Source organism: Poromitra crassiceps (assembly GCF_964638095.1).
Source record: "Poromitra crassiceps genome assembly, chromosome: 19".
Taxonomy (NCBI): Eukaryota; Metazoa; Chordata; class Actinopteri; order Beryciformes; family Melamphaidae; genus Poromitra; species Poromitra crassiceps.
The window spans coordinates 9,538,830-9,564,449 of NC_139646.1; the positions used below are offsets into that span (position 1 = coordinate 9,538,830).

At 44.7% G+C, this 25,620-nt stretch overlaps 3 protein-coding genes across 3 annotated transcripts in view; 2 read left to right on the top strand and 1 right to left on the bottom strand.

Annotated features, from left to right (window-relative positions):
- Positions 1–1,308: 1,308 nt before the first annotated feature.
- Positions 1,309–3,238, bottom strand: clrn2 (clarin 2; the record flags this gene model as incomplete). The annotated part of the gene is made up of 3 exons (XM_083655714.1): positions 1,309–1,577; positions 2,085–2,264; positions 2,986–3,238. 3 exons carry the CDS (start codon positions 3,236–3,238, stop codon positions 1,309–1,311), a joined length of 702 nt encoding a protein of 233 aa, XP_083511840.1.
- A 2,538-nt stretch (positions 3,239–5,776) lies between these two features.
- On the top strand, positions 5,777–21,223 carry tapt1b (transmembrane anterior posterior transformation 1b; the record flags this gene model as incomplete). Its single annotated transcript, XM_083655450.1, has 14 exons — positions 5,777–5,954; positions 7,127–7,257; positions 7,358–7,476; positions 8,694–8,856; positions 10,113–10,248; positions 10,796–10,893; positions 10,975–11,044; positions 11,221–11,301; positions 11,735–11,844; positions 13,314–13,373; positions 17,232–17,300; positions 17,400–17,476; positions 17,671–17,843; positions 17,966–21,223. 14 exons carry the CDS (start codon positions 5,777–5,779, stop codon positions 18,220–18,222), a joined length of 1,722 nt encoding a protein of 573 aa, XP_083511576.1. The 3' UTR covers positions 18,223–21,223.
- Positions 21,224–22,817: 1,594 nt separating this feature from the next.
- Positions 22,818–25,620, top strand: part of prom1b (prominin 1 b) — a gene marked incomplete at its 5' end in the record, with an annotated part of 36,482 nt that continues 33,679 nt past the window's right edge. Inside the window, one exon of the mRNA XM_083655666.1 lies at positions 22,818–23,088. Coding sequence (XP_083511792.1) covers positions 22,818–23,088 — 271 coding nt within the window. The remainder of the gene's footprint in view (positions 23,089–25,620) is intronic.

The following is a 25,620-nucleotide window of genomic DNA, read 5'->3' on the forward strand; positions in this document are numbered from 1 at the left end:
AGCAGAGTAGACGACAACAAATAATTCTGCAAAAGACTGATGTCAAATCCTTCAAAAGGGGACTTGACTCGCACTCTTGAAGACTTTACTCTGAGTGCCATGCAATGACTTAAAAACAAGTCTATGAACATTTCATACATGAAATGGAAAAGAAAATATGTACTGTATTTTACATTACATCATAGACAGAATATATACAACACAAGATGATGATGTTTGGGATACAGGACTCATTGCACTCACTTAGTGCATAATGTACATGTAGATGGATTCAATGTAATCACTGAACTCCTCCAGAGCTGCAAATCCCAAGAAAGAGACCAAGACAGACAGCTCAAACACCTGTGCAGTGTGTGTGTGTGTGTGTGTGTGTGTGTGTGTGTGTGTGTGTGTGTGTGTGTGTGTGTGTGTGTGTGTGTGTGTGAGAGAGAGAGAGAGATCACAGCCTCTTTGACCCCAGTTAGTATTATAGAACCACCTGAATGTCACTGATCTGATTCTTACAGTCCATGTCTGTCAGAATGAAAAAAGCACAGCACTGTGTCCTCTGTTCCTTTCTGCACCTGGTTGTGTCACTCTGATCCCTCCGGTCATGTGCATCATGTCTGCTGTTTCCACATCACTCAAAGTTAACACATTTATGGTTTTAGGAAGCCACTCCAGAGCCATATCAGCGTTATGAGTGATTGAACAACACTCCAATCAGGGTGCTAAAATAGAACTAATAGCTCCTCAATGATCTGAGTCATATTTATCAAAAGACAGTAAGAAAGCTCAGGATGTTCTTCAAGAGCCCCTGGCCTGCAGCCCCTCTCCTGGCCTGCACCCGCTCTCCTCTGAGATTTGCCTCTTTCTATCACTCTATGTGATTATGTTTCTTTGATGTTGTTAGTGTATTAAACTTGCTTGCTGTGAACTCGAATTGCCCCATTGGGGACAATAAAGATTTCTACTACTACTAATAAACACTTTTCAAGTATATATACAAAAAATGCCAGTGGAAATTTTGCTTTAGCGTGAATTTGGTCTGATCTTCTAAATCAGTCATGATGCTAAATTGTGGCTGTAATCAGATCCGCCTTAAAGTCAAGGACACTTTGCTGACTGGTTTGTCCATTCATAGAGCTGATATGACTCTGGAGTTCATGTTCAAAACTATCAAAGGTGTTAAATAACACTGATGGGTCGTGGACTTATAGAAACACTGTTTTTGATTTCGCGGTGCTATCTCTCAGTCATTAGTTCTTGTCCGAGATCACGCGCTGACTTTTGACATTGTCAGTGATAACGCGCTCTTTGATTGGAGGTTCAGTAGAGCAAGTCCAGAGCAGAGATGGTGGGTTCTTCTGGTTTTTTGCTTTCTGGTTTGGGCAGCTTGATCCGGCTCATGGCAACCACTCCGCAGACGGCGACGTGCGTCACAACACTGGCCACGCCCAGCCAGAAGGACCAATCCAGCCTGTCGTCCAGCATGGCGAGGCGGAAGAGGTTCTCCCGGTAGTTGGCAACCCGTTCTGTCAGACTGTGGTGCCTCAGGGCTGCCAGGAAACACAGCACGCCCAGGGTGCCGAACAGACCTGCAGGCAGACGGGCAGAGAGGGAGCGGGGGGGGGCACAAAAAGAAAACAAAGTTGTTAAAGTTGTTTGATATGCGTTTAACGTTGGAAAGGTGGAATTTTTTTCAAATGAATCACCCTTTTGTTTCAGATTTACGTTGAGATTGTACGTATATCCCTGGTTTGCAGACATGTAAAATGCCAGTTTTATTCTGGTGACTGGGTTGGAAGGAGAAGAAGAGATACTGAAGGTGAATATTGAATATAGGTGAGAATATGTGACAAAAGGAGTGCTGAATGAAGGAGGGAAGTTCAAGTGAGTGAAGTTACTAAGAAGACGGGAACAGAAAAGCGGGTGACAGAGGGCAAGAAAGGGGGTCATTCGTGCAGTTGTCTAGTGTGTGTGTGTGTGTGTGTGTGTGTGTGTTCCCTCACATACGGACATCGGAGATTATGTTATAGAATTGTGTCTGTGTGTGTGTGTGTGTGTGTGTGTGTGTGTGTGTGTGTGTGTGTTCCCTCACATACCGGCGATGAAGTTCCACAGGTAGAGGCCCTTGTGGCCCTTGATGCTCTGGTAGGGGACTTTGCGGGCGTTGTATATGCAGAAGTACAGACTGACCAAGGCGAAGCCCATCGCCACCAGCAAGAAGAGAATCACCATTGCGTGAAGCCCGCTGTTCAGCGTCCGCACAAGCTTAGGGAAGACTAGACAGCCGTACGGAAAGAAACACACACACACACACACACACACACGCACACACACACACACACACATGTAGGTCGTCTGGGTCATAGAGAGAGAGAGAGTGTGTGTGTATGTGTGTGTGGGGGGGGCGTGGGTGTGTGAGTGAGTGAGAGATATAAAAACACACCCCATAGCTCTGTCAACTGGATCATATGGGTCAAGACAGTAGAGAGAGACAGACAGACAGACAGACAGACAGACAGGCAGTGTGTGTGTGTGTGTGTGTGTGTGTGTGTGTGTGTGTGTGTGTGTGTGTGTGTGTGTGTGTGTGTGTGTGAGAGAGAGAGAGAGATGTGAACACACATGGCTACACAACCTACTGTATTAGTAGAGAGCATGAGATAGTTGGGCACTTGCCATATGTATAACTATAACAATAACAACAACAACAACAACAACAACAACAAGGGGGGGGGGCAGAAATGATGGAAGCATCTCAAAAATCACATCAGACAGAGGAGCATTCAGGAGATGTTCCCTTTAGCATTGTAAGATGTCATTACACTGATCAGATAGGCACTAATGTCTTGCCAATCATCAGCTAATTGCTCCACTTGTCCCCACAAATAGATCAGGCCCAACGTCACATTTTAGAAATGCTGGGGTTGCAGAAATGATATTAACTTTGCCAGTGTGTTGTCGCCCTGTGAAGTGATGAGAAAGAGAGAGACTGTCTCTTACTGTAGATTTTGGAGCGCCTGTTTCCGAGCCCACACTTCTTGGTCTTCCCTCCCTGGAACAGTCCGTAGTAAATGCTCCCGATGAACTGGTCGAGCTCCGGGGTGGACGCGTTCACGATGTCGACCCCAGTTTTACACAGGATGCGTCCGGTGACCCAGCGCTCCGTCGCCAGGGCCACGAACAAGAGCGTCACGGAGCCAATACACAGCACCGAAGCCACCGAGAATGTTATCCGTTTCCACAGGCTAGGCATCTTACCGCCACCGGGCGGACAAGCCCATGGTGGTGCCCACAGGGAGGTAACACGACGCCGGTGCCAGCCGAGGACCGCGGAGCGCGCTCTGGCTCTGGAGCGGCGGTGCGCGCAATCACCATGAGTTTGTTTTAATGTTTAGCTACACACAAAAAAACATGATAAAAACAACGTTGCTTCTCAGGCTGAGATGCAGGCGTGAGTTGATGGGAAGATGGAGCCTACAGAGCAAGAGAAACCGAACCCACGACGGTCAAACAGATCCCTTACAGAAACTAGAGAAACTCTATCCTCCCCCCGTCCTGTGCGCTTGGGTTCTCACAGGCAGCTGCTCCCTCCTCCCTCCCTCCCCTCTCTCTTCCTGGTCTTTAATCAAGGGATGCAATAACCTTTGCAACCTGGCCTTTGCAACTGGAAATTTATAGTCTAATATTGGTGATCACACAGCCGAGGCCTAATTGTATCACAATGATGACTGATGTGTCCATTTTAGCAGAGATCCTAAAGGGCATGTCAGAGCATCAATTAATTACTCACTCAATTAAAAATAAATAAAGAATCCAGTCTTCTATCCCACACAGTTGATCCTGTCTACAAATATGGCCTTATTCTTTCCATGTCATGATTTTGATTTATGTCCCAGATTTATTTTAACACACACACACACACACACACACACACACACACACACACACACACACACACACACACACACACACACACACACACACACACACACACACACACACACACACACACAATGTATGTATGTATGTATGTATGTAGCCTATGTATGTAGGCCTACATACATATACATACACACACACACACACACACACATATATATATATATATATATATATATATATATATATATACGGTGTGTATATATATATATATAGATATATATATATATATATATATACACACACACACACACACACACACACACACACACACACACACACACACACACACACACACACACACACATACACACATACATACATACATACATACATCTTAGAGGGGAGGGTCAGTAACCACTTCAGGAGGGCTGGGGCTGCCAAAGAGCCTGAGCAGCATCACATCCTAAGGACACCACAACAAACTACAGCTGCCCTTCAAATCCTTGGAGGAGTTCAAGGTGACAAAAGCCAGAGAAGTGGTGCAGTACAGCCAGGGACCCAATTGATCTGAAGGTGGCTAAAAAGCAGGGATCCAAGTGAGGAATGGCACGAAGAGGAGGTCAGAAGAAGCTGTTCAGGGGGTCGTCCCATTGGCTCACCTGTTAGAACTAAGGCTTAGGCCTTCGCACGGCTGACCCGGGTTCGAATCCGGCCCATGGTCCTTTACCACTGGTCATCCCCTCTCTCTCCCCACCTTTCCTGTCTGCCTAAAGTCCTATATAATAAAGGCAAAATGCCCCAAAAATAATCTTAAAACAGAAGAAGAAACTGTTCAGGTAGCAGAGGCAAGGCTGCGGCACAAGGAGCTGGTGGTGGGTGTGGTCACTCGAGGCCGAGCTTCCTTTCCAACTCCCCAAACACCAGACGAGGGGAGGAAAGGTGGAGGTGAGAGCAGCAGTGGAGGAGACGAGAGCCTGCAAGTTGGTGGGAGTGAAACAACAGGGAGCTTGGACAAGATGGGAGAATACGGTCAAGAGGAAAGTGACCTGGGCCGAGCTTTGGAAAGCCGAGCCATAACGCATCAAATGTCCCATTCAGACAGTGTACGATGTGCTTCCAAGTCCATCCAATCTGCACACATGAGGCATAGCAGAGTCACCAGCATGCCACTGTGTCCCAAGCAAGGAACCCTGGAGCACATCCTCAGCTGCTGTACAAAGGCGCTTGGAAAGGAACCGTAGCCTACCGATGGAGACATGATCAGTTCCTAAAGACCATCGCTGAAGCCATCAGTGCAGGAGTGGAGTGGGCGAAGTGGCCCCGTCCTGACTCTCCAAGCAGGCCATTGCCTTTGTCAGAGGTGGGGAGCAGCCAACACCCACCTAAAGAACATCTGCAGGCCATTTGGGTATCAAGGGAGAGGAAGAGAGCCATCCGCAGTACCCCCAATATGGCAGAGAGGGCGTTAAGATGGCTGTGGCTCAAAAGGGGGATAGACAGACTGAATTCACATGCTTTCAGTAATTAAAAAAATTGCCCTTTCACCTTCCATGTCTGTCTTTCACTTGCCTATCTTCCTCTGTCCCCTTTCACCCCAGATTTTGTCTTAATTCACACTACATTTACGTACATTTACATTTATAAATTATTTGGGCATTTAGTGATGCTTTTATCCACATTACAACAGCCAAATAAGATTCAACTCCTAGAATAGATCATCCATCATGACCATGACAAACAACCAATGCAAACAACCCATAGAGTGCTGGAGATCACTTTTTTATTGTGCCTACTTCAAACTTTAGTCATTTGGTGACATCTGGTGGCGATTTAGTGATACTGCAGGACGTGGTGACGTTGGCGAATGACGTACCTGTCAGTCTCTCCCAGCTGAGACACTTTGACGAAGATGGCGGACTCGCTATCTGCTGGTGTGGGAGAGGAGAAAGACACGGAGAAAGACGACAAGGATCGGGAGAGAAAGGCTGCCAGAACAGAAAAGAACAAGGAGAAGGACGGAGTTACGGAGACGTTACGGTTCAACGATAAAACTGGCGGCAGTAAAGGCAAGAAACGCAGCCTCTCAGGTGAGAGCTAGCCTCCTAGTCCGAATAACGTTACCAAAGATGTGCAGTTTGCTAACGTTAGCTAGCTGCAGTAGCCAGTGTTTGTTTTCATTTGTTAGCAAACCAGCTAAGCTTGCTGCATTGTGTATGTGCGTGTGGTTAAGTTTCTCTTTGTCAATAAAGCTACTAGCGTTACGCAATTTGAGTCGGTTCTCAGTTGATTAAGTGCTAAACACTAAACGCTAAACACTGCACTCAAGTCTGGATTGATGATGTAACGTTTCCACAAGCTACCACAGCGTCTGTTACTAACGCTAATTAGTACACATTGCACTTAACGCTAATTAATTTAGTCTGTAGCATTAGCTAGCTAACGTAAGCTGATTTCCTTTATGTGCATGCACATTGAAACTGATAGTACGCTGCCAGACTGGTTAGATAAGGAGTCGATAGTAACGCGTTACTATACACCGAATATGTCGCAACGAGATGGGTCTGTGAAGTATCATTGACCAATGACTCCTTGGCTTACACAGGCGATGCACAAGCAGTAGCCACTGCTGAGTAGTAGTATCAACACTTTCAAGGATGGTATATAGTTATTTTTGTCACTAAGGTGTGTGTGTGTGTGTGTGTGTGTGTGTGTGTGTGTGTGTGTGTGTGTTAGAGAGAGAGTTCATTTGGAAGTGAAGTTCCATAAGATTAGGTAGGTGGTGTCAAGCCAATGGCTCAGAAAACAAGCAAGATAGACACACTTATCTTTAGCCTACCCTCTGTCTGTAGTGTTGTAGTTGAGTTGGTGTGTCCTAAGAGGAAGGAAAGAGGATTCAGTCCAAAAACACTTATCTGTTGCACGCGAGTGTGCTCTTATCTTATTTGATACTAGACTGGTTATAGTTTCTGACAATGTAACAGTCTCTCCAGTCGGAGTGTGATTATCAGTGCTCATGCCGTTATCTCATACTTCTGTAATGTAATGTATTGCAACAGCAGCACTTGTCCCCAGGCTACCTCTGTCCCTCTGCACATATGTACATATTGTACGTGAGAGTGGGTGTGTGAGAGGGGGAGGGGGTGTCATGAGAGAAATGATTGGCTTCAGTAAAATGCTGTAGCATCCAATAGACCTACGGTATGTCGGTATGTGTATCTTTTTCAATGCTTTCGTTTCTTCCTCCATTTTTTGGCAATAGACCTGTCTCTGGTCAGGTTTATAACCACTGAGCTGACCAGAGGCTACTTCCTGGAACACAATGAAGCCAAATACACAGAACGCAGAGAGAAGGTCTACACCTGCCTCCGCATCCCTAAAGAGCTGGAGAAGGTAAACCACAAACAATTCATGGTGAGAAGTTAAAAACATTGTAGAATATGTAATTTACTTTCTGTCCCTCCTCTCCCCTCTCCCCTCTCTCTCTCTCTAGTTGATGATATTTGGCTTCTTCCTGTGTCTGGATGCCTTTCTCTATGTCTTCACCCTGCTGCCCCTCAGGGTGCTGTTGGCGCTCCTACGACTCCTCACTCTGCCATGCTGTGGCCTGGGGTAAGAAGGCACATGTGTACACATGCATAACGGCAGACATACTGTAGACATCTCCTAATTAAATGTGTTCTATAACTTTTAGTTTAATATGCACAAGTAAATCCATACAAAAAATATTTTTCACTGAACTGCTGGTGTTTAGGCTTGGCCTGTTTTTTTTTTTTTTTACTTTTGTCACCGGGCTCCCCTAAACCTAAGTCCAGAGCGACATCAACTGGAAGTTTTTGAGCCATTTATCAGTAGCGTAAGATTGTAACACTTGACATCTGCCGGGGGGGGACTAGTTGCGGCGTGCACGTACCATTTTAACAATGGGCTTATGAAATGACTTGGAATATATACAGTATATATATACATATACATATATATATATATTATATATATATCATTTTTTTAAATCATTTTGGAAATAAATTGTAATTGTAATCCCCAATCTTTCCAAGTACCCCCTGCAAGCTGCTCAAGTACCCCTAGGGGTATGCATACCCCTGGTTAGGAATCACTGCTGCAGACAAGGTGGGGGTAGGCATGAAAAAACATCTCTTATAGCCTGCTCATAGACAGCAGACAGCATGCAAATAAGCCATTTCCCCCTCCTTATGAATCTATGAATTTATAACAAAGCATCAATTTTATGTTTTTACTGGATTGTTAATGTGTTTAAAATGTCCACTCACTCAAACAAACGTTTCAGAGTCTTACTACTGAATAATAACAAAGTGTGAAAATAATTAGTAATTTACTCATCAAGTCTTGCAATTTTAACAGTCTGTCCTGCTTGTAATTTGAAGTGACTTATCACTCTTATATGATAATATGGCTATTTTACTTTAAGCAGGGACAGCCAGTGTGACCGCATACCTAGCTACTATTATTTTCTGATGCATGTACATTTGCAATGTGTCTGCTGAACCTCTATAGTATGAGTTATATAGGAGACTATGCTCAAGTACATGTCTCTCTCTGGATGTACACCTGAAAACACAGACATGTGCACACAGATTTGGCCAAAGACTACACATGGAAACATCCAAACACGAAAACACCCAAGTGTAATATTGTTCCCACCCTCCAGGGGACAGCACAGCTCTCTCTTAACATTGGTCCAGGAAAGCAGATCAGCTCATTCACCATATAACCCTGCTCTGCAATACGCTCTCTCTGGTGGGATTTCCTCTGTGTTTCATGGGGGTGTGTCTGTGTGTGTTTGCATGTAGTGGCTCCCGTCTGCTCCAGCCTGCCCAGGTGTGCGACGTGCTGAAGGGCTTCATCATGGTGCTGTGTTACTCCATGATGAGCTACGTGGATTACTCCATGATGTACCACCTCATCAGGGGACAGTCTGTCATCAAGCTCTACATCATCTACAACATGTTAGAGGTAGAGCCCAACATCTGCCAAAGTTTACAGCAGGGTTCCTCCTAGGCATGGGTCGATTTCCGGTTTTACCGGTTCGGTTCGGTGTACGAGCCCAAACCGGTTTGATCACGTGCAAACCGAAAACCCCTTTTATTTTTTATTTTTATTTTTTTGCCAGTCCATTCTGATTGCACTATTGTTCGTATTAGCTTCTTCTCAAGTTGCACTAGTAGGCAAAAGTCTTATTTTGTTTATTATGTTGATGTTTGAAGAAAAGTTAAGCTGAATAGTTATGAGAAATAAAAACAGTGTGTTGTTACAGTTAAAAGGTTCTGCTTATTTGTATTCAGTGTTCGTGCTGGTTGGCAGCATACCAGCTTAGAGGTGCATTATCGCCACCAACTGCAGCCGCTTTGATACGGTTTTTTGGGGAATATCGAACCGGTTTCAAAATGTTCAAACCGACCCATGCCTAGTGACAATACCAGCTTAGAGGTGTATTATCGCTATCAGGTGGACTGAAGTTGCACTACAGACAGTTATGGGCCACACTCGGGAGCCCTGCTTAAAAAAAAAAAAATGTATTACAAAAAAAATCGGTATACCGGTTCGATCCGGTTTAGACGGCAATATCGAACCGGTTTTAAAATTTTCAAACCGACCCAGCCCTAGTTCCTCCGCAGGGCTGGAAAGTCTGGAAAAGTATTCCAATATTCCAAGGTCCTGAATAGTTTGGGAATTTGACAAAGAAGAGGACTGGAAAAGTTTGGAAAATGTGGTTCAGGTCCAATACACACATAATTATAGCTTTTATGTTGTTGTAGTCCCACTTTGAGTCCACAGTTTTTTGTCGATGTGAAGAATAAGAGATCAGCGTGTATTATATCAAATACCCACCTACATCGAATCCAGTCAAGAACATAGGATTGTGAAAAAAATTGCAGTTCCAAAAATGGAACCCATATAGGAACCCTGCCAATCATCTCACATATTCTTATATTTGTCACTGTGATCGTGTGAAGAACAATCTTCATCTATACAGTGAAATGACCTAGTTAGCAGGGGCAACATCTTGTCTATCAGTATCTGTGTAAATAATATTTAACACCAGACAAAATCTTCGAAACAAATCAAGGTCTGGCAAAAGTAGGCTATGTATTTTTTTTAATTGAAAATGTGTAGGAAGTGAATCCCCGTTAAAATTCTGATGGTGGCGAACAGTCAGGCACCCTCTCAGTCACTCCCTGCTTCCTCTCCTGCCCTTGTTGTCTTGTCAGGTGGCGGACCGCCTGTTCTCGTCCTTTGGCCAGGACATCCTGGACGCGCTGTACTGGACAGCCACAGAGCCCAAGGAGAAGAAGAGGGCACACATAGGCGTTATTCCTCACTTCTTAATGGCTGTGCTCTATGTCTGTATCCTCACTCAGAAGCACATGTGGTTGTGCGTTTTATTTGCTTCTGTATATATGAGTTGACTAGAAAGGGATAGGTCAGAAATTTGCATATTCTTGGGGGTGTACATGTAGTGCAGCGGTAGATTCCCTGCCTACCAACAGGAGGGTCGCAGGTTCGTGCCCCGGCTTGGTAGGGCGTCCATACAGGCACAATTGGCCGTGGCTGCGTGTGGGAAGCCGGATAAGGTTATGTGCCCTGGTCGCTGCACCAGTGCCTCCTCTGGTCGGTTGGGGTGCGCCTTCGGGGGGGGGGAGGGGAACTGACATGAATAGCGTGATCCTCCCACACGCTATGTCCTGCCGGTGAAACTCCTCACTGTCAGGTGAAAAGAAGTTGCTGGAGACTGCACACGTATCGGAGGAAGCACGTGCTAGTCTACAACTCTCCCCAGATCGCGTGGCGGCGACAACAACAGGGACAGCCTAGCAGGGGAATTGGCCAAGTACATTTGGGGGGTCTGAAAAAAATATATATAATTTTTTTCCCTGACCATGAACTATCCTAGTTCTCCATGCCATCCTCATCATGGTTCAGGCCACCACTCTCAACGTAGCCTTCAACTCCCACAACAAGTCCCTGCTCACCATCATGATGTCCAACAACGTGAGTAACACACGTGCGCACAATTAAAATGCATGCTGCCTGTACACAGTACACTCATGATGGTGTCTCTTGTCTCTGCAGTTTGTGGAGATCAAAGGAAGTGTGTTTAAGAAGTTTGAAAAGAACAACCTTTTTCAGATGTCAAACAGTGGTGAGTGGTGCAAGAAGTCAAATATGTACCACAAAGTCAGCGCGTGGTCTTGGGACATTTTGAACCTTGGCATTTGAACTTGTGGATTTGGCGGAAAGTAAATTTATGGAATCGAGCTTTGCCGCAGTGGGTACAAAGTAGGTTCATCCAGGATTGATTTGTTGTGTTTTCTGTAGACATAAAAGAGAGGTTCACCAACTACATCCTCCTGCTCATCGTCTGTCTGAGAAACATGGAGCAGTTCTCGTGGAACCCAGGTAACCACCTCACTGCATTAAAAATAATTAAACGCCACTGAAATCTGTGCAGCTAGTCACAGTCACACACCACTCTTCACATCTCTGTCCACACAGGCCTTGTAGCGATGTAGCAAGGCAGCCATGATGCCTGTTCACTGGCTCACTCATTTCTGGCTTTAAAGTATTTTTGTTTTTTTTCCAAAACTTTATTCAACAAAAAAGATGGACAAATTAGACACAGACAAGAACACTGCACCATACTAGAGATATATATAAAAAAAGGAAATGAATGAAAAACACAATAATTCAATGAGATAATAGATGATTACAAAGACAAATAGAAATGTTATAATAAAATAAAAATAATAATAATAAGGGCTTTAAAGTAATGGATTTACTATAACGATGACTGATGATGTCACTGATCAGGTTTTGATGTTTTTGTTCACAGACCACCTGTGGGTGCTGTTTCCTGATGTTGTCATGGTGATATGCTCCGAGATTGCCGTGGATGTTGTCAAGCACGCCTTCATCACCAAGTTCAATGACATCAGTGCTGATGTGAGCCTTTTTGCATGCTTACGTGTGTGTGTGTGTGTGTGTGTGTGTGTGTGTGTTTTGAATTTGCTGACTTAACACATTCACACAACTAGGGAAATGGTCTCATTTCTGGTATTTGAGGACAAACCACCTCAAGTAGCGGATTTGAATTGGGTTCCTTCTTTTGACCATTTTAACCTACCACTTTTCTCTGTTTTATCAATATATCTTTCTCTCTGTGTGTGTGTGTGTGTGTGTGTGTGTTTCTCTGTCTCTCTGATGCAGTGGTAGACTGATACATGCTTGACAGGCTGATAAAATGTGGGAATATTTTTTTGAATTTGAGTAATTATAGGCTATAGGCTTCTCTTAGCTTGTCATATTTTGGACATTTCTCTCCTTGTCTGTCTGTCTCTTTCGCACACGCGTCACACACACCTGAGGTACACATGCAGTAGTAGAAGTCAGTAACACACCTGAGGTACACATGCAGTAGTAGAAGTCAGTAACACACCTGAGGTACACATGCAGTAGTAGAAGTCAGTTGAGCCCATTTGCTCTTTGTCCTTCCTGACCTCCTTGTTAGCATCCTCCTCCCTTTCTTGTCCTCTTCCTCTTTGATTTCTTTCAGGGAGTGAGTGGTAACCATGGTTACGTAACGCTAACGGAAACCGCCCCCACAGGCAGAGATTAACCCCTTTATCTCCAGACTGTCAAGCTTAATTACACAACTGTCACTCACACCTCACTCACACCTGTGAATCTTTGTGAGCCCATACACTCAACACGCACAGGCACACACTCTCTCTCTCTCTCTCTCTCTCTCTCTCTCTCTCTCTCTCTCTCTCTCTCTCTCTCTCTCTCTCTTGCTCTCTCTCTCTCTCTCTCACACACACACACTGACTCACTCACTCACTAACTCACACTCACACACACACACACACACACACACACACACACACACACACACACACACATACATATTCATGAATGGATACACAGGCTTACATACAATGAACAGAATGCTCATCCTGGCTCAAGTGGTTTTCTTCAAATGGTTCACTGTTTATTTTTTGGCTGTTAAATTCCATTCTACAACATACACATTCAACACACGGGCACACACACACACACACACACAACACGCACAAGAACACACACAAGAACACACACACACACACACTCAAAAAGCACACACACTCACACAAACGCTGTTTTTTGCTTTTTATCTTTTTACTATGACTCTCACTCAATCGTGTGTGATCATATGACTCTCACTCAAACCCCCCCCCCCCCCACACACACACACACACACACACACACTTTTCCCACTTACATCCTTACATTCATGCAAGGGCAACTAATAGACCAATACACCTGTATACTAGGTTTGTGGAAGTAAACAGGTTGATAAACAGTTGCTTGATATTTTGATGTAACTTTGGCTGACCAGTATTGTGTCACTCTATGCCTTCTCCACATTTCCCCAGGTCTATGGGGAGTACCGAGCCAGCCTCGCCTTTGACCTAGTCAGCAGTCGACAGAAAAATGTGAGTGAAATAAACACATTTATTCTATTTTTCCACCCAAACTTTTTAAACGTCACAAAAAAATATATACAATCTGAATGAAAGGGATAGGCCTACTTTTTGTGAGTCAAACGGTCATTTTCATAGTAAATCCAGACTGAGAACAAAACAAAGAGTAACCGAACTAACAGGAGTGTATAATTAAGCAATAGATCATGACAGGCCATGGTATATGCTTATTATACCACACCCTTAGGTGTGGTATAATAAGCATATATCACGGTCTGAAGTGATCTATTTTATAAAACGGTTACCGAGTATGGCAATATGAAAATTATTATTATTATAATAATAATAATTATTATTATTATTAAATGTCTTAAATCACTGTTTAAAAAAATGGGATGAGCAAAAATTAGCCTGAGCCGCAAGCCTGAGCTTAGCATTGCTCATCCCATTTTTGCAATGAGTGGCTCAAACTGTAGTACCGTAAATTCCGGACTATAAGCCGCGGCTTTTTTCCCGTTTTTTGGCCCCTGCGGCTTATATAACGGTGCGGCTAATCTATGGATTTTTTCAGAAAAAAAATTCCAAATACAAATAAAATCTCTCTTTTTTAGCACTCTTTCTACCTATAAATCCACTTCTGTTTTAATTTCCTCTGTTGCCCTCTTTTCACCACACCGCGGACACTGTGTGCACTGTCGAAATAAACAAAGGTGTTGTGTTATGTTGTTTTGTTGAAATGTTACGGTAATACGGTAAATGGGAGCTTCCTCAAACAGCCAACAATCCCCTCTGTGCGTGAACCCTTACATATGGTAATTACGGTAAGCAAACGGCCACTCGGTGACCTCCAAAATCGATGGATTTTACAGGTTACACAGCTTCATCAGCACATTTTATGTGCATTGCTTTGCTGCTTGTTTTTTCGATTATTTTTTTGTAAAGCACCTTGAATTGCCTTTGTGTATTAAAGACTTGACATCATTGGCGGAAATCAACCGGTTACTCCTACCGGTTCAAAGTTCATCAGCGCCCGGAATCACAACAAGACCAGCAGTCTCTCTCTCACTTACCATGGGGAAGGTACGCAGAAATTCACACGACGCAGCATTCAAGCTGAAAGCAGTCGAACTCGCACTAAAAGAGGGAAACAGAGCAGCCGCGCGTACTCTGGGCATCAATGAATCGATGGTGAGACGTTGGAAAAAGCAGCAGGAGGAACTGTCTCAGTGTAAGAAGACAAAAAAGTCCTTCAGAGGCCACAAAAGCAGATGGCCGGAGCTTGAAGATTCCCTTGAGGACTGGGTGTTGACCCAGCGAGCAGACGGCCGAGGCGTTTCCACGGTGCAGATCCGACTGAAGGCAAAAACAGTCGCCACCGAGATGAAAATTGAACATTTCAGAGGTGGGCCATCTTGGTGCTTCCGTTTCATGAGACGAAAGGGACTGTCTGTCAGGGCGCGGACGACTGTGTGCCAACAACTCCCTCCCGACTACCAGGAGAAAATCGCAAACTTCGGCGAATACACACAAAGGAAGATCAAGGATTATTCCATCGAACCGGAGCAGATCATAAACATGGATGAAGTGCCCTTGACGTTCGACCTGCCACTCACTCGCACTGTGAACAAGAAAGGTGAATCGTCGATCACGTTGAGAACCACAGGTCACGAGAGAACCAATTTCACTTGTGTTCTAGGCTGCACAGCATCTGGAGCAAAGCTGCCGCCAATGGTGATTTTCAAGCGGATTACGATGCCGAAAGAGAAAATGCCCAGTGGTATCTGCGTCAGAGTCAACAAGAAAGGGTGGATGATGGAAAGTGTCATGAAGGAGTGGTTGTCTCAGTGCTACGTCCAGCGCCCTGGAGGATTCTTTCACCAAAAGAAAGCGTTGCTCGTTCTGGACAGCATGAGGGCTCATATCACCGATTCGGTCAAAGCAGCCATCAAGACCACAAACAGCATTCCAGCTGTGATACCTGGGGGCACGACCAAGCATCTCCAGCCACTCGACATCAGTGTCAATCGCGCATTTAAAGTGGCACTGCGCGTTGAGTGGGAGACGTGGATGACGAGCGGTGACAAGTCATTCACAAAAACAGGGCGCATGAGGAAAGCAACTTTCGCACAAGTTTGCCAGTGGGTCCTGACAGCGTGGAGGAGTGTTAAGACATCCACGATCACCAACGGGTTCCGAAAGGCTGGACTGCTGCGTGATGAAGAGGAGGACGCCGCCACAGCTGAGGGCCTTCAGAGGCTGTTCGATTCCGACAGTGACGAAGAGGAGTTCGTTGGTTTTGAGAGCGACAACGAAGGAGAGAGAGGAGTGGTTGACGAAGCCACCCTGAACCTGTTCGTTTCCGACACTGAAGTTGAGGACTTTGCTGGTTTCAGTACGGAGGAAGAAGAGGAAGACGAGGAAGACGAGGATTAGTGACTTTACTTTGACTCTGTTTACAGCCGTTTGCTGCACCTTCACCTAAAAGATGAAGACAAGGATTACGGTACCTGGTTTTGTTGGCAGCACCTTATCCTTTTGAGGATTGTTTTTTGTTTTCCAGTTATTTACTGCACCTTACCTTAACCTTTTGAGAATTGTTTTATTGTTTACAGCACTTTATCCTTTTGAGGATTGTTTTATTGTTTACAACACATTATCCTTTTGAGGATTGTTTTATTATTATTATTATTGTTTTATTTTTTATAGCTACGGTATTTATTTTGTTGAAATGTTAATAAATGGGAGCTTCTTATAGCCTATAGCCTACCCTACCGTAATGCTTGTTTTGTTGAAATGTTAATAAATGGGAGCTTCCCCAAACAGCGATCTCTTTCCCGACATTCCTCTCTGTGCACGAACCCTTTCATATGGTAATTAAACATCAAAACACCCGCGGCTTATAGACCGGTGCGGCTTATAGAAGAAAAAAATAGTCAATTTTGGTGCTGCGGCTTATAGACCGGTGCGTCTTATAGTCCGGAATTTACGGTATATTGACTGTGGTATTTGCTCAATATACCACAGCTGTGAGCCAATCAGATTGCTTGATTTGAGAGAGCCATTTTATAACTGTAGTTACTTCCTCTTTTGCCATGTAGTGCATGTGCTGTGTGCAGTCATCAGTAGTGCGCATGCGCATTAAGTAACTACAGTTATACGCTCCTGTTAGTTCGGTTACTCTTTGTTTTGTTCTCGGTCTGGATTTACTACGAAAATGACCGTTTGATGCAACTTTTTTTATTATTTCATCATGTGGTGAGTACACAAGTCACAACATGTACATGTGAGTGTTTATGGCGCTGTTTGAATGTGCATTTTAGGCGACTGAACAGAGGTAGGCAAATATCCCATTGACTGCCATTGTTAGCGCTAAGCTATTAGTATTTGAGGGCTCTATCACAGTTTGTACTGCACACAGATGGAAAATAAAGCCATGTACGTTCTAGTTTTAATATAGACAATATGGCAAATGGCCTAAACTCACAAAAAGTTGGCCTATCCCTTTAAGTGTTTCCATCAGCTTCCAGTTTCCAACATACAGAGTAGCTCTGTCAGAAAACAAATCCATGAGAAAAATGGAAAAGTAAGAAAGATTGGAGCCTTTAAGTAAAATCATTATTCATTCAACAATTGCATTTCTGTTGTCTTGACTCTTTACCAACATTTGTTTTAAATAAATCATAAAAAAAACATGAAGAGGGGAAAAAGCTAGATCAATACATGATTTGCAATATTGAAGAAATGTTATCACAGCTTTCCAGTTCCATTGAGCCATTGTTACAGATAGATTCATCACTGGTGGGTATGTGGACTAATGCTGGTGGCATGCTGGTTGTGGTGATGTTGACCTCTGACCCTGTGCCTGTGTAGGCTTATACAGACTACAGCGACTCTGTGTCCAGGAGAATGGGCTTCATCCCTCTTCCTCTAGCCCTACTGGTCAGTCACTCTTTATGAGGATACCCACTGCTGTTGATATTGAATACATCCTAGACAACATCCATATTTATCTGATGGTGTGTGTTTGTGTTTTCTCAGTTGATCAGAGTCGTGACCAGCTCGGTGAAGATCCAGGGTTCTCTCTCCTTGATGTGTGTGCTGCTGTTTTACTTAGGGTAAATGTCAAGTTCCCTCATGTTTTTTCCAACTATTGCACTACTGAAATACATTCATTTTGTGGCTCTCGTTTTTTCACTTTTCACTTTCAAAATATGTATTATATTGCGTGTGTGTGTGTGTGTGTGTGTGTGTGTGCGTGCATGTGCGCGTGTGTGTGTGTGTGTGTGTGTGTGTGCATGCGTGCGAGCAGGATGATCACTCTCAAGGTGTTGAACAGTATCATTCTGCTGGGGACGTCTTGTGTGTTCGTCAAAGAGGCAAACATGGAAGCTAAGCTCTCCAACCCTCCACCCTCCATCTCCTCCAGCCGCGTCAACTCCAGAGCGCACCGGACCAAACACACTCACACGTCACCACCGCAAGGTACTGTAGCGCTCGCTCTCTCTCTCTCTCTCTCCCTCTCAAATCTGACGCGCCTAAATTGTACATTGCTTTATGGTTCATTATACTGCTCACAGTAAATGTGGCTGCTCTCTCTCAAACAGAACCAGTAACGGACAAAGGAGGAATATCATCGCTATTCGTCACCCCTCAGCCCGCCTGCATGCCGGAGAGCTCCGCCCCCACGCTGCCCACGAGCAACTCGGATACGTTCCTGACCACGCCGGACGACGACGACGACGACGACAAAATTATCAACGCTGACACAGGACTGGAAGAGGAGGGGCTTAAACTCCGAACGCCCAAGAAAGACTTACTGGAGATTGACCGCTTCACCATCTGTGGCAACCGCATAGACTGATGCCAGAGGAAACCGCTTCACCACCTGTGGCGACCGCATAGACTGATGCCAGAGGGACAAGCAGTCAGTGTCCTGGGAACACAGCGAGGTTCAGGGATCAGACGGGGGCTCATGGGACTTGTTCTGGTGCAAACGACCCCCTGGAGTATTTATTGATATTTATTACTGACGAAACCTCCCAAGGCATATAGCTGTTATAACAAGTATCACAAAGCCACGCTAGACTTTGTCACCTGGACCGCCTGCCCCGGCTACAAGCCCGATCCCCATCTTATCAACCAGGTAGACTGCGAGAATGGGTCGTGGTCATGGCGGCCTTCAGACAATTGCGGCCTGATGATGAGGGTGGGGAAAAAATGGCCAGCACAGCTGGAGAAGAGTAACTAGTCGGACAAATATAAACAAAAAGTAGATTTGTGAAGTTGTTCAAACTTGTCACCATGTGATTGTAGGAACGTTTGCAGCTGGACTGTGCGAGTATGCGTTCAAAAGCACAATCATTGTGTACAGGGCCGGGACTGAGCACCGAGGAGTGCAAAAATGTTTTTGAAAGAAAAAGTTCTCAATTTTTAAGCTTTTACAAAAATCTAAAATTCTAATATTTGAAATGTTTTTATGAAAAATCTCAGTGCTTTTTTCTATAATTGATCATGTTCAAAACGCAGCCGACTAAGATTCACAAACACATCGATGCATTCTTGCAATGCATTTCTGCAGACACAGATAACACACATTTAAGCAGTCTTGTTTCTAAGAGTTACTACGGTGTTTGTAGCTCAAGTCACATAAATGCGATCGAACATGACTATATAACGCGCAGCATGAGTGCATTTCCTTAACTCCCCATCTTTGGCTCACGTGTGTCTACGTCTTTTGAATATAGTTACAACTTTCGAGGTAGTATCATGCCATTATGTTGCTATTGTTACTTTGAAGCACTGCGAGAACAGTGCCTGTTTCTGAGGGCACTAGTATTTATTTTGAAGTGGATTCCATGCCAGATACATTTGGGGGATATTTCATCTTGAAGTGATGTTTTTAGGTAAGCTTCTTACCAATATGTTTCATGTATTACATTACCCTCCTCCTTCAAGCATGTAGCCTACAGATAATCATGATCATAGATGCAGCTTATTTTTCACGACGATGGAAACTGATCTAGAGAATTGTTTTAGTGTATCATGGCTATCATCTCAACACTGTCAGCTTGACCTCATTGTAAAATCACGGTGCATGACCGTGGCATACCAACATCATCAGCTTTCTATAGAGACAGTGCAGAGCACGTCATCATTCAGAAACCACGCCCAAAACGGGGGAAAACAGAAACCCCCCCTCCAATCCTGGCGTTCTCCTATGTCGCGTGCATGGTTGCGTGTTGCACCAAAAGATCGTATATACGGAAGATGAACACTCCAACTTACTTCCTTGACAGCTAGATCCACATTTTTCTTCTCGCCAATTCTCAATGGCTTCCTTGTTTTGCTCAGGAGTACAAAAAACTTTAACTGGCGATTTTTTACATTTGTTCTGTGCACAGCCCACCACACAACAGCTTTTAGCTATGTTTAATTCAAGGAAAATGACGCTGGTCTATGGGAGTGAACGGAGCGGTTTCCCCCATGATGGGCGTGACCTATTTCATGCAGTGTCTCTAGGCTTTCACACCGTTAGGGCTCCGTGCCGGTTCCCGTTCCTGAACCCAAATTTGAACCGGCCGGCGCGTTCAGACCGAGAAAAGAATTGGTTCGGAACCTGAAAAGTTGGTTCTCAGCGGAACCAAAAAATAGTTGGTTTTCCTTGGGAACCGTGACATCATCAGTGGGCGTGTCTCATTCTAGGCTGTGAAAACGAGCAGGAAGGAGAAGAAGGCAGTGACAACATGGAGAAAAATAATTTGCAGTGGTCTCCTGAGGAAACCAAATGTTTAGTGGCGATTTGGGCATCTACCGAATCTCAAGAAAAGCTAGAAAGCAGTACAAGAAAGAGCAAGTCGTATGCCGAACTTGCGGAAGAGATGGCCAATGCTGGGTTCACTCGAACGCCAGACCAAACAATTAATAAGCTTAAAAAACTGAAGGACTACCGAATAATGTCCTCCCACTTTGGTTCCGCTTTAACTGGTGTGAACACAGGCTGGTTCGCCAGAAAGCACCAAGGTTCTGAGACTCCAGAGCCAGAACCAGAACCATGTCTGTCTGAAAGTATCAGTGTCTTAATTATTTACCATTCTCTCTGAAGCAACTTGGTTTATTTGCAGAGTGATAACGTGGAAAAGATGCAATCAAAAACGTGTGCAGGTGAAATGAAATGCCTGAGGGCAGCAACAAGCTGCATCTCTGCAGTGACTGACTGTCTAAATGACAACAGGAACAACATGGACAAAAATAGAACACTAAGATCCATATTGTTACGAGGAAATAAAAAGAACATATCCGTCATGAGTGTGCACTGTGACTGCATGAAAGCAGTCAACAAATACTCCCATTTTCAAAACATAGCCTGGAATTTTATTTTATTTTTTATTTTTTTGCAAGAGAAAGTCTTGTCTGAAGGATCACATTTTTAAATTGGTCCCAGAAGTTCCTGGCAAAGTCCCCAACTGTTGACTGCTGGTAGTTTGCTTATTGGGTAAAGGCAAATTCTTGCATTAAGGCTTTTTCCAAATGCACATGCCCCCTTCAGTCTTTAGTGGCTGTAAAGCCAAGAGGTGCCCTTTAACCAATTAAATGCATCGTGCACCTCTGTAGCTGTTAAAGCTGCCTGCCAGGGAAGGCTTTCATAGCCACAAGCTAGAGTCAATACATAACTGCATGTTTGGGAATGAAGGGTTAAGACTGGATGTATCGTGTGTGTGTGTGTGTGTGTGTGAGAGACAGAGCGATAGAATGACAGAATTTTCAGCGCATGGATGGATCTCGCCACTTGAAACATTTAATTTTGTTTCCCTCCCCCCATATCTCAGTATGAATCCTGTTTTTCATGTACTACAACCCCTCTGTGTAAGACATCTTGTACAGGGAGGAAGGATAATAAAACAAGATTTTGTTTTGTAACCTCTCTGGTCATGTGATTTGAATGTCAAACACTGTGTGTGTGTCAGTGAACCCACAAGTACAGTGATGAGTGTTGCAGTGAAAGGAGTGGCTAGAGACGAGTATTTTGTTCGGCGGGTGAACACTGTGGGCCACTGTTCCCCCTGAATGGCCATTTGGAGGGTGTCTGTCATCACACACGCAGCGCCTGTTTTCTGAAGCTCCGCCTCTGTTCAAAGGTTTGGAAATATGATGCAGACATAATTCACATGTACATAAAGCCAATGTAGTGTCATTTAAACGAAAGTGACTGAGCCTGTTGATCAGTGATCAGAGATTATATTGTGAAAGGATGAAAGAGTTGACACACAAAAGACTGCAATGGCATTTCTACGGACTTAGGCAACTGCAAGCTAATATTTTGAATTTTAATATTTGATTTTAATTTGATTTTATTTATATGGAACCGGGTCTCCGGTGCTTCGCCCTACATTTCACTTTGCCCATATTTCAGTAGCCCTAGCCTAGCCCTTCTGATCACCTGCAGAGTTGGAGGTCAGCTGTTTTTACATGACACAATAAACAGAAGACAGTAAGTCTATTTGATAAATCTCAGCTCCCCTGACACACACACACACACATGCAGATACACAGACCATCTTGTCAGTTTATTTTGATATTATGCCACAATCTGCCCCCTGCTCGTGCTCAACTGCAGGTGGATCGAAGAATACAGTCTAGCTGCAGAAACAGGCAGATCTAACCTGCAGACCTTTCACTCTGTGTTCAGAGACTGAGACAGAGCTGAACTTGCTTTGCACTAATTATGCTTGAGATCAAGTCAGAGACCCTCCCCAGATTCAACATCTAAGGCTATTGTAAAAAATAAAATAAAAAAGTTGATTGGGGTCAAATACAGTATATATACAGTATGAGCAGCAAGACTGAAAGTAGAATAATAAATAGGTTGATTGATAATTGATTTAACAACATATTTGATAATGCATCTATTAATTTGCTCAATTTTTCTTCTGTCATTTGAGTATTGTTGACTTTGTGGCAAGTGTTTTGTATCATGCCAATAAGGCCCCATTTGAATTGGACTGAACTGAACTGAACTGAGAGAGAGAGAGAGAGAGAGAGAGAGAGGTCAGTGAGCCGAGCTCACCGTGGACGAGCGTGCTCGGGCTTTGTGCACGCGCTTGTGGCCGAGGAGGCAGAGTGAACGTGAGCGAGCGCAACCTCGGTCGACCGGTCCTCGCCGAAGAGCTCTCCTCTCCGGCCCGAGAAGATGTCTGTGATGAGTCCTTACGGAGAAACCAGGAGACAATGATAACAACACTCAAAGACAGTCGGATGCCTTTTTTTTTTACTTGAGCGATTATGCTTCCCCCCTGAGTTTTCCTTTGGGACGACGGCTCTGAGCCGCTGACAGACAGACAGGTGTCCTCCTCCCACGTCACTCCATCCGCTGCTAGCGGGACTACTGCAGCCAGGACTTTATTCCCCTTTTTATATTGGTTTATTTATTCATCTTTTAAAACTGGACTTTCACGAGCCATGTTGTGGACACGGTGGCTCGCGCTGTTGCTGTTTTGGGGGAGCAGCACGCGCGGTGAGCAGCCAGGTGAGCCAGGGGAGGGGGTCCAGCAGGTGCAGGCGGACGCCCAAAGACAGCGGTCCCCTCCGCCCATGGAGCCACTGGACTTTGGCTTCGTCCCGTCGGGAGTTTATGACACTCACGCTTACTATGAGCCCGGGCCGATAGGCATCCTCTTCCACGTGGTGCACGCGTTCCTCTACGTGATTCAACCCAACCCCTTTCCTAAAGGTGAGATGCTATCATCACCTCCTCTCCTCTCCCCAAATCCCCTCTCTCTCCCCAGCTCTGGTGTTGAGGGTCACACAGGGTAGCAGCCCACCACGGCGGTTCTTCTCAATCACCAGGGCTCCTCGAGGGGGCTAAAGGGGTCTCCAGCAAATTGTGAAGCAATGAATTGTTCAACTTCATCCTTAGGAGAGGATTAGAAGACGTCAACATGCTTAGAGAGAATGTAGAATAATGACTGTTTTGATCAGTTTCACTGTTTACTCTCCACCAATAATAGTTATGGTATTCCTGACAAAATCATATCAAACATTCAAAATAATCTCAAATTTGGATCTGACAGAAATCTCGGCGAATGGGGGTCTGTGGCCCTAATCTGGACTAAATTAGGGGTCCTTGATATGAAAATCTCAGGACAAATGTCTGTCTATCTATCTTTCCTGATAATCAGAGTTGTAAACCTTCAGAGTGAGGACATTTCTGTCTTCTTCTTCTTCTTTGTCATTGTGGACTATCCTCCCCATGGTGTAATTGCAGGGTTAGGACTTGCTTTTGGGGTTAAGGTTAGAATTAGGATTACTAGGTTGGGTTAGGCAGTAGTGGTGAGGGTTGAGGTTAGGGTTAGGGCGTAGGGAATGAATGGAGTCCGTGGAGGTACTCATGAGGACAGAAGTAGGATGTGTGTGTGTGTGTGTGGGGGGGGGGGGGGGGTAGCAGTGCATCATAAATTAAACAACAAAGTCCAAACCCCAGGGTTCATTCTACCTCAAAGTGACAGTCACCGCACAAATTATTTGCTCTGCTGCTGACTCACAGGTGGCCCCTGCATTCCTCATCTTGTCGTGTCCTTCACTTTAAAAATGCTATTAGGTCACAAAAGCAAAGCGTGCACACCTTGCGTGCACAGGTTACGTGCACAAACGTTGCATATGTTGAGCCCATAAACCAATGTTATGATCAGATGAATGTGACAAGTCTTAGAGCGATAGCTCATAAGTGATCCTAGCTCTCTGGGGCCCGTGCAGTGAGGAGAGGAGAGGAGAGGAGAGGTGACACATATTTTATGCTATGTGTGTTATGTGAGCGAGCTACTGTAACTTGTCCCAATTTCCCCCCGGGGATCATTAAAGTCTTTCTGATTCTGATTCTGATTCTGATCTGATCATGTGTGGGTCACATCACATGATCATACTTGGTGGACACTGCCTTCTCAATACAGCATCCTTAGTGCTGGACGGCACCAAACACAGCTAACTGCTCTGTGTTGTACAGCTACGAGTGCTCACGTTGGAGGATTGACCGAGTGCAATAGGATTGAAGGTTTTAAGTTGCTGCCATTTTGGTGTGCAGGGTTAGGGCCATAGGGTTAGGCCTGGCTAATCAATTAGCAGATCAGTCGATTAGGCAAGGCTTTCTCAGTCACCTGCATCACAGCCTAATACCCTAATCCACTGGGACCATATGCTGCTGCTGTGCTGTGTGAGGGACTTTCCAGTGTGCTGCGTCGCCACACAAACACGCGCACACACACACACGCACACACACGTACACACACACACACACACGCACACACATACACATACACACACACACACACACAGGTACCCACACACACACACACACACACACACGCGCGCACACACACACACATACACAACACACAGGTACCCACACACACACAGGGGGTTCCCCACACATCAGCTGCAGACAGGCTAAATAGCCGCCTACTGGCCTCTGTCCGGCCGGCTACTATTTTAGATTTAAAAAAATTGGGACCGGAAGTGTCAAGCTTGGTTTATGCCTGCAAAGCAAATGTTACTTTGCACTTGAGTTCCCTGGAAGTGATTTTGGTATAGATCACGGGCCATTGTATTTAAGCCAGCAGTATTCTACCATATTGACCTGTATTCAGAATATATAGAGACATTTATTTTTTAATCATTGTGTAAAGCCACAGCACAGTAAAGACTAGAGGATATTAATGTGATGTGTGTAGTTCTTCATAGAACTAGCCTCTTCATTTTACTCTCAAAGTGCACCAGATTGGTGCATTTTACTTTAAAATGTACAAAATGTTATTGCCCCAGGTGCCCCCCGGAACCCCCTGGGTCCAATGTCCACCCACCACCACAATCTCTCCCAATCCTGTGGAAAAACACTGTTACAGTATTAAGGTTTTCTTTGTTCTAACAAATGTACACATTGCATTTTTCAATTGTCACGCTCTCATACATACAATACAATACATATTTAAGGTTTGTTTATTAATTGGGGGAAAGGACCACTGGAACAAATGCCACAGACATCCCTTAGCTGGCTACTTTTCCTATCTCACACACACACACACACACACACACACACCTGCGCGCGCACACGCGCGCACGCACACGCACACACACACACACACACACACACACACACACACACACACACACACACACACACACACACACACACACACACACACACACACACACATATACACAGGGAGTCCACCTGTCCTGGATATGACACATACACACGTACGTGCATCTT